Source organism: Elephas maximus, chromosome 15, assembly GCF_024166365.1.
Source record: "Elephas maximus indicus isolate mEleMax1 chromosome 15, mEleMax1 primary haplotype, whole genome shotgun sequence".
In the NCBI taxonomy this organism is placed as follows: Eukaryota; Metazoa; Chordata; class Mammalia; order Proboscidea; family Elephantidae; genus Elephas; species Elephas maximus.
Genome location: NC_064833.1, coordinates 86,213,246 through 86,224,572, shown reverse-complemented (window position 1 = coordinate 86,224,572; position 11,327 = coordinate 86,213,246). Strand labels below are relative to the sequence as shown.

The window sequence follows — 11,327 nt, the reverse complement described above, 5'->3', positions numbered from 1 at the left end:
AAAAAAAAAAAAAAAAATTTTTTTTTTTTTTTTTAAGTAAAAGGCGTAACAATGCTTGGGCTTAAGTTTAGAATATGAATTTAAGATTAGTTTCTAGCTGCAAAATTGGCTGCTATTAAAATGATCTTTTAGGAAACCTAAAAAATTAGGCTGAGCATCTGCCTATCAATTGCATAGCCCAAGATTGTCAAGTACAATTTCCTCACACACATTACTAATACAGAATTTTGTCAAGCAATCTCTGTCTGTCTTTATCGTTATACCCTCAGCTGTATATCACTAGAATCAGTTACTTCAGCAGGTTTGAATTATGAATGCATTCCCGCCTTTAGGGGGCAGTCATGGTAAACCCAGACATTCAAAGTAAGAGGTTCTGCACCAGCAATGAGGACTAAAGATCTGTGGTTAAGCTACTGATCCATAAATAGATAATCCTTTTGCTTTGACTACTGCAAATTTCCAAGAAGGCTGCCAGCAGACTGAGAAATGCCTTAGCGTTAGCCAAAGGAAGAGAAAGAAAGGGAATTCTGCCCTGTTGTTTTTATTAAAACATGCCCAGCCTTTTCCAAGACAACCAAGAGGGCCTTCAGAAACACTGTTCCAGGTCATCTACGTGGAAGTTTTTGCCCTTGTTTAGGGCTGAAGGATATAATGCAACCATCCACCGAACCCCAGAACACGAAGAGGACACCAAAGCTGTGCATCACTTCAAGGTAAGATGACCTCTTTACAATCCATGATTCTTTCTTGACAAGGAGGAGGATTTATCCAGAAAGAACATAAAATCATAAACAAGCTTGAGTGCCATTGCTCACTTGATTTTACTGAAGGTTTACCACCAGGGGAAAACTATATTCGTGATGACAATTACCTGATACGTCCAGTTTTCTTCAACCTCAGCAGCGTGCGTTTATCAAGGCAAGCCGTTACTCGTTGCTTTTTTGTTTTGGGAGATGCTGTTTTTCAAAGCAGAAAACCTAGCCATAGATTGGGTGGCTATTGATATTAACCCTTGGATATTTTTCTCTGATGTAAAGATTTTATCCTATGTAGTAATGAATGAAAAAATGTATACTGCTTTTTATAAAGACTGCTAGAGAACAAAGTCAATAGACTGATACAAGAACATAAGAACATTAAGGAGTTAAGAGGATTTTTTTTTTTTTCTAAATTCCAAGTAATTCCTAAGACAGCATGACTTTCTACCATTAGACAGATGATGACCCCAAAGAGTGGCAATTTTACTGCTCAATGTAGTGTGTGTCTTGTGGAAAGCACCATTTAAGTCTGTAAATCCTCTTAGCTATTAATAGAACCAAAGGGTTATTTTGGTGTGGAGGGGGGATGCCCAGGTGTTAGTGTCTAACAAATAATGGTCAGAGCTAAAAGTTAAACGCTGCAAAATTAGACCACAGCAAAGGGTAAAGCATTCACTTTAACACTAAAAATTCATTTGCCCTTGTGCTGTGGCTCATATCCCAACGATAATCATTCTTTATTTGCAGACGCTATTTAATTCTCTTGATCTGCCTCTTCCCCTGATGTTATTTTAACTAATTGGCACAAGCAGAAAAAAAAAACAAGTTAGAAAAAATTTTTTTAATTATGTGGAGGTCTTTTATGTGTTTTTGACCTTTCAAATATACGTGAATTAACAAAGTCACATGAATTTCCATGCCACCCTTATTATCACTGTGGAAAAGAAATGCCTAATAAACTGCTTCCATAAAGATTATAGCTAAGAAAGTCCTGTGGAACAGTTCTACTCTGTAACACATGGTGTCTCCATGAATCAGGGCTTAACAACAATCAACAAACTATTATCCTATTATCAAGTAACTAAGCACTAGGACTTGAAGAAACCAGAATGAAATAGGATCTAGTGACCGAAAGTCCTTAAGTGATGGGCATCTAAATGTAGGCAAGATGTGCGCTGCTGCTGTATGGTGCTGCCGAGTTGGTTCAAATTCATCACCACCCTATTTACAAGAGAACAAAACACGGCCCGGTGCTGCACCACCCTCACAATCATTGCCGTGTTTGAGCCTGTTGTTGCGGCCGCTATGACTCTCTACCTCGTTGAAGATCTTCCTCTTTTTTGCTGACCTTCTGCTTTACCAAGCATGATGTCCTTCCTGATAACACGTCCGAAGTACATGAGACAAATCTTGCCATCCTAGCTTCTAAGGAGCATTTTGGCTGTACTTCTTCTAAGACAGATTTGTTTGTTCTTCTAGCAGCGCATGGTATGCTCAATATTCTTCGTCAACACCAAAGCTCAAAGGCATCAGCTTTTCTTCAGGCTTCTTTATCCACTGTTCAGCTTTTGCATGCATGTGAGGGGACTGAAAATATCACAGCTTGGGTCTGCCACAGCTTAGTCCTCGAAGTGACATTTTGCTTTTCAACACTTTAAAGAGGTCTTTGCAGCAGATTTTCCCAGTGCAATAGGTAGTTTGATTTCTTGACTGCTGCTTCCATGGGCATTTATTGTGGATCCAAGTAAAATTAAACCCTTCACAATTTCAACCTTTTCTTCATTTATCATGATGTTGCTCACCAGTCCAGTTGTGAAGATTTTTGTTTTCTTTATGTTGAGGTGTAATCCATACTGAAGATAGTTGTCTTTGATCTTCATCAGTAAGTGCTTCAAGCCCTCTTCGCTTTCAGCAAGCAAGGTTGTGGCATCTGCATAACACAGGTTGTTAATGAGCCTTCCTCCAACCGTGATGCCATGTTCTTCCTATAGCCCAGCTTCTCAGATTATTTGTTTAGCATACAGTTTGAATAAGTATACTGAAAGGATACAACCCTGACCCACACCTTCCCTGATTTTAAACCACACAGTATCTTCTTCTGTTCAAACAACTGCCTCTTGATCTACATACAGGTTCCTCATGAGCACAATTAAGTGTTCTGGGATTCCCATTCTTCTCAATGTTATCCATAATTTGTAATGATCCACACAGTTGAATGCCTTTGCATAGGCAGCAAAACACAAGTAAACATCTTCCTGTTATTCTCTGCTTTCAGCTAATACCCATCTGACATCAGCAATGATAGCCTTCATTCCGCATCCTCTTCTGAATCCTGCTTGAATTTCTGGCAGTTCCCTGTCAATGTACCGTGGCAACCATTTTTGAATTGTCTTCGCAAAATTTTACTTGTGTGTGATATTGATGATATTATTCGATAATTTATGCATCCTGTTGGATCACCTTTCTTTGGAATGTGCACAAATATGTATCTCTTCCAGTCGGCTGGCTAGGTAACTATCTTGCAAATTTCTTGGCATAGACGTGTAAGCACCTCCAGCGCTGCATCCATTTGTTGAAAGATTTCATTTGGTCTTCTGTCAATTCCTGGAGCCTTGTTTTTCACCAATTCCTTCCGAGCAGCTTGGACTTCTTCCTTCGATGCCGTCAGCTCTTGATCATAAGCTACTTCCTGAAATGGTTGAATGTCAACCAATTCTTTTTGGTACAATGACTTGTTATTCCTTCCATCTTCTTCCTGTATCCTTCAATATTTTGCACATAGAATCCTTCAAAATTGCAACTGGAGGCTTAAATTTTCTCTTCAGTTCTTTCAGCTTGAGAACTGTCGTGTGCGTTCTTCCCTTTTGGTTTTCTAATTCCAGGTCTTTGAACATTTAGTTATAATATTTTACTTTGTCTTCTTGAGCTGCCCTTTGAAATATTCTGTTAATCTCTTTTATTTTGTCATTTCTTCCTTTCACTTTAGCTACTTTACATTCAAGAGCAAGTTTCAGTATCTCCTCTGACATCCATTTTGGTCCTTTCTTTCTTTCCTGTCTTTTTAATGACCTCTTGCTTTCTTCATGTATGATGTCCTTGATGTCATTCTACAACCCATCTGGTCTTCGGTCACTAGTGTTCAATGAGTCAAATCTATTCTTGAGATGGTCTCTAAACTCAGGTGGGATATACTTAAGGTCATATCTTGGCTCTCCTGGACTTGTTTTCATTTTCGTCAGCTTCAACTTAAACATGCATATGAGCAATTGATGGTCTGTTTTGCAGTCAGCTCCTTGTTCTGACTGATGATATTGAGCTTTTCCATCATCTCTCTCCACAAACGTAGTTGATTTGATTCCTGTGTTTTTGCATTGGTGAGATCCATGCGTAAAGTCACTGCTTATGTTGTTGAAAAAAGATATACGCAACGAAGAAGTTGTTGTTCTTGAGAAATCGTCATTTCTATCACCAAGGCCATATTTTCCAACTACCAATCCTTATTCTTTGTTTCCAACTTTCTCATTCCAATCACCAGTAATTATCAATGCATCTTGATTGCACATTTGATCAATTTCAGACTGCAGAAGTTGGTAAAATCTTCAGTTTCCTCTTCTTTGATATTAGTAGTTGGTGCATAAGTTTGAATAATAGTCGTATTAACTGATCTTCCTTGTAGGCGTCTGGATATTATCCTATCACTGATAGCATTGTAATTTAGGAAAGATCTCGAAATGCTCTTTTAGACAATGAATGTGAGGTGATTCCTCTTCAATTTGTCATTCCTGAAATGGTAGACCATAAGATTGACTAATCCAAAATGGCCAATACCAGTCTGTTTCACCTCACTAATACATTGGATGTCGATCTTTACTCATACCATTTAAGTTCTGTTGACTTCCAATTTTCCTAGATTGATACTTTGTGCATTCCATGTTCCCATTATTAATGAGTGTTTGCAACTGTTTCTTCTCATTTTGAGTCTTGCCACCTCAGCAAATGAAGATCCTGAAAGCTTTATTCCATCCATGTCATTAAAGTCAACTCTATTTTGAGAAGGCAGTTTTTCCCCAGTCTTACTTTGAGTGCCTCATGACCTGAGAGGCTCATCCTCCAGCACTATATCAGACAGTGTCTTGCTGCTATTCATAAGGTTTTCACTGGCCAATTTTTTCAGAAATAGACTGCCAGATCCTTCTTCCCAACCTATGTTAGTCTGTAAGCTCTGCTGGTGAAATCTACCCACCATGGATGGCCCTGCTGGTATTTGAAATACCGGTGGCATGGTTTCCGGCATCACAGCAATATGCAAGCCACTATAGTATGACAAATTGACAGAGGTGAAAATGTGCACTAAAAGGTAAAATTTGGAGGGTACTGAGGAAACAGACAGCAAAAACAACACACACACACACACACACATATATATGTATATATTTTTATATATATATATATGTTGGAGATATATACATATATCCTCGAAGTTCTAACTGCCTGAGGGGTATGTTTTAACATGGATTCAGGCAGTTGAGTTGGAAAAGTATTTGAAAATCAGCAGAGCCATGCTGCACAGCCTTCTGAGGTTGACACATGCTAGTGCTGGGTGATCACAGCTACTGTCCTGACCCTACAACCCCGTAAACAGGGCCCAGCCTGTGCAACAGCAAATGAGAGTTGTTGGTAGTGCATGGAAGACTGATGAAATCTGAATGAGCTTTGTGGATTGTATCAGTGTCAGTTTCTAGGTTTTAATACTGTACTATACAAACCCTGGTGGCATAGCGGTTAAGAGCTATGGCTGCTAACCAAAAGTTTGGCAGTTCGAATCCACCAGCTGCTCCTTGGAAACCCTATGGGGCAGTTCTACCCCGTCCTACAGGGTTGCTATGAGTTGGAATCATCTCGATGGCAACCAGTTTGGTTTTTTGGGTTTATAGTTATACAATTTCCTTATGGGGAAGCTGGGTGAATGGTGCATAGGACTTCCCTGTCCCTTTTTGTGTGTGTGCAATTTTCTATAAAGATGTAATTGTTTCAAAATAAAAAGTTCTTTTAAAACCTCCAAAGGCACTGACAGACGTGTTTACATTAATTGCCTAAATTTATTGTTGTGGCTTCTTTGCTTGTTCTTTTCACTGGATCCTTAACAAACTTCATTACGTAAGTAGCATTGATGGAGTTAGATCTGTTACAGGGATGAGAAAACAAGTTTAGAAACACCGATAGTTAAATACGCGAAGTCAGCTGAGTGGTGATTTGAACCTAGCTTTTCTGACATTGATTTCAATACTAATTGATAGCTTCTGCCATTGATTTGGAGCCCTGGTGGGGCAGTGGTTAAGAACTCAGCTGCTAACCGCAGTTCGAATCCACCAGCCGCATCCACAGTTCTTCTCTGTCCTGTAGGGTCACTATGAGTTGGAATCAGCTTGACAGCAACTGGTTTTGTTTCTTTGGTTTGACAGTGATTTAGAAAGTGGACTGTAATTCCATGGGCTCGAATCTAGCCTTCTCGATTGTATGGTCTGTATGCATTCTGTCTGGAATACTCCAGCGTGGGCCACTAATTCACTACAAAATGAAGGAGCCCCCTACACAAGTGCATCACAAAAGAAACCACTGTGTTTCTAACGTGGCTTTAAAAAAATCAAATTTCTTAAGCTAGAGTTCAGTCAATTATTATTTCTCATCAATTACCGTAAAGTATAGCTACTGGGAAAACTTTCACTCCTTTTCCAATGGGGATATCATGCAAAAGCTAAGAGTTTGCTCACTGTTATGGATTGAATTGTACGCTCCCAAAATACGTGCTGTAAATCCTAACTTCTATGCCTGTGGTTATAATTCTATTTGGGAGTGGGTCGTCTTATGTCATGTGATGTTATGTGACGTTATGTGATGTGATGTTAATGGGTCAGGATTAGTGTAGGCTGTGCCTTAAATTAACCTCTTTTGAATTATATAAGACATTAAACAAGCAATCAAGAGAAGCAGAGGTGGGGGAAGAGAGATGCCAAACTACATGAAGGCTGACCGGAAGCAGAAGCTCAAAGAGACAGGGACCTTCCTCCGGAGCTGACAGAGATAGAAAGCCTTTCCCTAAAGCTGGCACCCTGAATTTGGACTCCTACACTGTGAGAAATAAATTTGTTTGTTAAAGCCACCCATTTATGGTATTTCTGTTATAGAAACACTAAGGAACTAAGAAGGAGCCCTGGTGGCACGGTGGTTAAAGCACTACTCTGCTAACTGAAAGGTTGGCAATTCGAACCAGCTGTTCCTCAGGAGGAGGAGGTGGCAGTCTGCTTCTGCAAAGATTACAACCTTGGAAACTCTGTGGGGCAGTTCTACTCTGTCCTATAGGGTTGCTATGAGTCGGAACAGACTCGATGGCAGCAGGCTTGGGGTTTTTTGGTTTTAAATAGCCGGGAAAACAAAACCTATTGCCATCGAGTCGATTCCGACTCATAGCAACCCTATAGGACAGAGTAGAACTGCCCCATAGGGTTCCAAGGAACTGCTGGTGGATTTGAACTGCCGACCTTCTGGTTAGCAGCCGCAGCTCTTAATCACCGTGCCACCAGGGCTCCTAGATAACTAAGACACTAAAACAAGGTGCAATCATCTTCATTTTCCATAGCAGGAAATAAAGATTTGTTTATTCGTACAAAGAAGAGCCTCATCAGTCCTAGTCCTCAAAGCTTTAATTAAAAACTTTTAAGCATAAATTCTGGTTATTTTTGCCAATTTTTAAAACATTTTAATAATTGTCTTTCAGGGTTTTGCATTAAAGATTGGGTTTTCTTCACTGGATTATGTTTGCAGAGACCAACATCTCCCTCCTTACAAACACAATGATTTATTTCAGTAAAACAAACAGTATTTTTAAGGTTTTTTTCTGAGGTTCTTCTACATGAAAATGGGTTAAAGAATATGTAGCATGATGTGGTTTTCAGACTTAACCTGAGTTTGTTTTTGTTCTTGAGAATGTGAAGCTGCAGTTTCTGAATATACCAATAAAACTGGTGAATCTGAATGGCTTCATACAAGTATGGTCACCTCAGGCTCAGAGTACAGTAGGGTAGAAAATAGTAAACCTATTATTCCTTGGAGATGACCCAGGATTCTCAAATACTTCTTAGCTTCCAGGCTGCTGGGGTTGCCACAGAGATTCCTCACTCATTCAAGGTGGGGCATTACCACATCAGTGGAAAATCCACACAGGGTATCTTTGGGGCCCCTGTCAGTTCTACTGTCTAGAGATTCTGCTTACTGGGCCAGAGTTTGTTCTGTGGCTGCTGGTGGCTTTGTTGGAGGTGGATGTCGAATGGACTACCACATCACATTCATGTAGGACACAGAAGAGATATTTTAATAATGTATATTGGGGTCATATTCATTATAATATCCAAGCAGATGTTGTATATCTGAAATTAAAATGGTCACAAGAAAGGAGAATTCTAGAAAAGAAAGTTTTATGTAGATATAAGATATACAGTTATTAATTTAAAAAATGAAGGGACACTTTTAATAGAAGATTGGATGCCACAAAAATTAAAACTATCAAATTTGAAAACATGTTTGAGAGATTGTTCCAGTACACCAAAAACCAGAAAAACCAAACCCGTTGCCATCAAGCTGATTCCAACTCATACCAACCCTCCAGGACAGTGTAGAACTGCCCCGTAGGGTTTCCAAGGAGCAGCTGGTAGATTCGAACTGCTGACCTTTTGGTTAGCAGCCATAGCTTGCTGTAGCTCTTAACTACTGCACCATCAGGGCTCCTTTCCAGAGCACAGAGGAGGAAACTGAAGAAATTAAAATTGTGACAGAGGAAATAACCAATAAGAAGGACACAGCTTGGAGAGTCACCCTGCAAAAAAAAAAAAAAAACATTGCCAACTAGTTGATTCTGACTCATAGAAACCCTGCAGGACAGAGTAGAACTGCGCCCTATAGGGTTTCCAAGGAGCACCTGGTGAATTCGAACTGCCCACCTTTTAGGTTAGTAGCTGAGCTCTTAACCACTGTGCCACCAGGGCTCTGAGAGTCACCTTGGGGAGGGATAAAGGGAGAACCGAGTAGATGCAACAGCAATAATTACATTTTTGGAAAAGATAACATTATATCCCCGATATAAACAAAGATTGAGACATAAACTTAGGAATACATATTATGTTCCAAGCCAACGTAATGAAGCTAGAACTAAACCTAAAGAATAGCCTAGTAGAATGTTCAAATTTCAAAAAATTAAGACAATATTCTATAGATATGCAGAGGAAAAAATAAGATTACTTGCAAGGGAATAAAAAGGACCTTCCTCTCATAATTCTCTGAAACACTGAACAACTGAAGACAATATATTTACAGCTCTAGAGCTTCGAAGAAAAAACTTTGTCCTAAGACATAAAGGAGTTGTTTCACAAGTATTCTGAGCAACTGCAACTTTGAACCAGTTTATGGGCCTCCTGAAGTCACAATGACACTTAAAGAAGACAGCCCTGATATAGATGTACGAGACCTGGCATGTTTATATCTATCACTCACAAGCTTCATGATAACATCTTGGAGATAAAGTCACATGTTCTGTTTATCCCTATTCTCACAACCCCATTGCAAAGTGTCTATTGATGGGCTCCATATCAACTAAAGTCTACAGTCACCACACCCTCAGGGGACACTGTGGGCTGTGAGGTTTATATGTATTTGACCCCCTCTGCCCTCTCAAGTCAGCCCACATTAATCCGATGTGGGTCACCTGGTACTCAGCCAAACTGGTACATGAATATTTTTTACCTACAAGTTATCAGTGAAGGTAGTGTAGGTAGTATAAAAATAATTGAGCAAAATATGGCAAAATGTATAAAACATTACTAGAAAGAAATGATCATAGCATTTGCTACAACCAATTTCACATCACATTTCCCAATACCATAATAAATCTTCTCTTTTCTCTTCCACGAGTTGAATTTTGCCCAGTCTACTTAGGACTTTCATCTGTGAACATCTGTCCAGGAGGAAACATTTTCTGAAATGAGCTTGTAACCTGACACTCCAAGGTCTGCTCAGCGGCTGTGAAGACACAGGGAGCTGAAGAAAGCAAAAGAAGAAGCTTTATTTAGTTGGCCATGTAAAGAACACCGGGACTCAGGTTGCCAAGGTGTCTCCCAGGACATTAGCCCAAGGGGTTTAATATGGATAAAGTAAATCGGGCCTGGGGTTCTCAGGAGCGCCCTAGGCTGGGGTCAGCTTGCTGATTGGTTTGACAAGAGAAGGCATTCTTGGGGCTGTCCAGTCTTCTATGCCTGTTCAGTCTGAAAGGGGGGGCTACAAAGATGGCACTTTGCCCACGTCCGGGGTGTAGATGGGGGTGTGTTTTTCGGCCTCTGACTTCAATAAGTTGTCTGAGGAGCAAGGTCGTCAGTATTATGCAGTTCAGGAGGGCCTGTGCTGGTCCAAGACCAGTTTTAGCTGGACCGAAGACCCCAGTCTCTTGTTTTCTTTAGCTGAGTCAGAACCGGAAGTATACCTAAATAAGGAGCTATTCTAATAGCCGAAGTTAGTTAGTGTTTTGCCTGATAAGGAGATAATTTCCGCACTGGGAGTTAACTCTCTATGTTACTGAAGATGGCAGGCTTGGCTCCTTTGCACAGGCCCTCATTTACTCAACGTGGCCGGTGTACTGCCAGTCTCAAGGTGTTTTTGAAATTTTCAGTTGAAGAGAGCTTCATTACCATTGGTACAATCCAAGGAGGGTGTGCACTTAGTTGTGTAAATGCTTTTGCTGCAGTATGCATTTGGAGCCATCTAAAGAGTAGATTGATACACCGAACACAAATAACCAAAGAGTTGTGAGATGGCATCAAGGGCATCATACATGAAGAAAGTAAAAGGTCATTTAAAAGACAGATAAGAAAGAAAAGACCAAAATAGATGTCAGAAGAGACTCTGAAACTTGCTATTGAACGTTGAGTAGCTAAGGTGAACAGAAGAAATGATGAAGAGCTGAACAGAAGACTTCAAAAGATAGCTCGAGAAGACATGGTAAAGTATTATAATGAAACGTTCAAAGACCTGGAGTTAGAAAACCAAAAGGGAAGAACATCCTCAGCATTTTTCAAGCTGAAAGAACAGAAGAGAAAATTCAAGCCTTGAGTTGCAACATTGAAAGTTTCTATGAGCAAAAAACTGAATGACACAGAAAGCATCAAAAGAAAATAGAAGGATTACACAGTCACTGTACTAAAAAAAATTGGTGGATGTTGAACCATTTGAGGAAGTAGCATATGATCAAGGACTGAAGGTACTGAACAAGGAAGTACAAGCTCTGCTGAAAGTAATGGCAAAAAACAAGGCTCCAGAAATTGATGAAATACCAACTGATATGCTCCAACAAATAGATGCAACGCTGGAAGCACTTACTCCTCTGTGTCAAGAACTTTGGGAGACAGCCAGTCAACTGGAAGAGATCAATGTTCACGCCTATTCCAAAGAATTAAACGGAATGAAGAAGTTATTGGACAATATCATTTATACCACATGCTAGAAAATTATGCTGAAGATAATTAAAAC

General features: G+C 39.8%; 1 protein-coding gene across 1 annotated transcript in view; it reads left to right on the top strand.

Annotated features, from left to right (window-relative positions):
- Window positions 1-551: 551 nt before the first annotated feature.
- RGS20 (regulator of G protein signaling 20) overlaps window positions 552-11,327 on the top strand; it is a 130,370-nt gene continuing 119,594 nt past the window's right edge. The window contains exons 1-3 of the mRNA XM_049853770.1: window positions 552-700; window positions 2,564-2,582; window positions 6,343-6,354. Coding sequence (XP_049709727.1) covers window positions 552-700; window positions 2,564-2,582; window positions 6,343-6,354 — 180 coding nt within the window. The remainder of the gene's footprint in view (window positions 701-2,563; window positions 2,583-6,342; window positions 6,355-11,327) is intronic.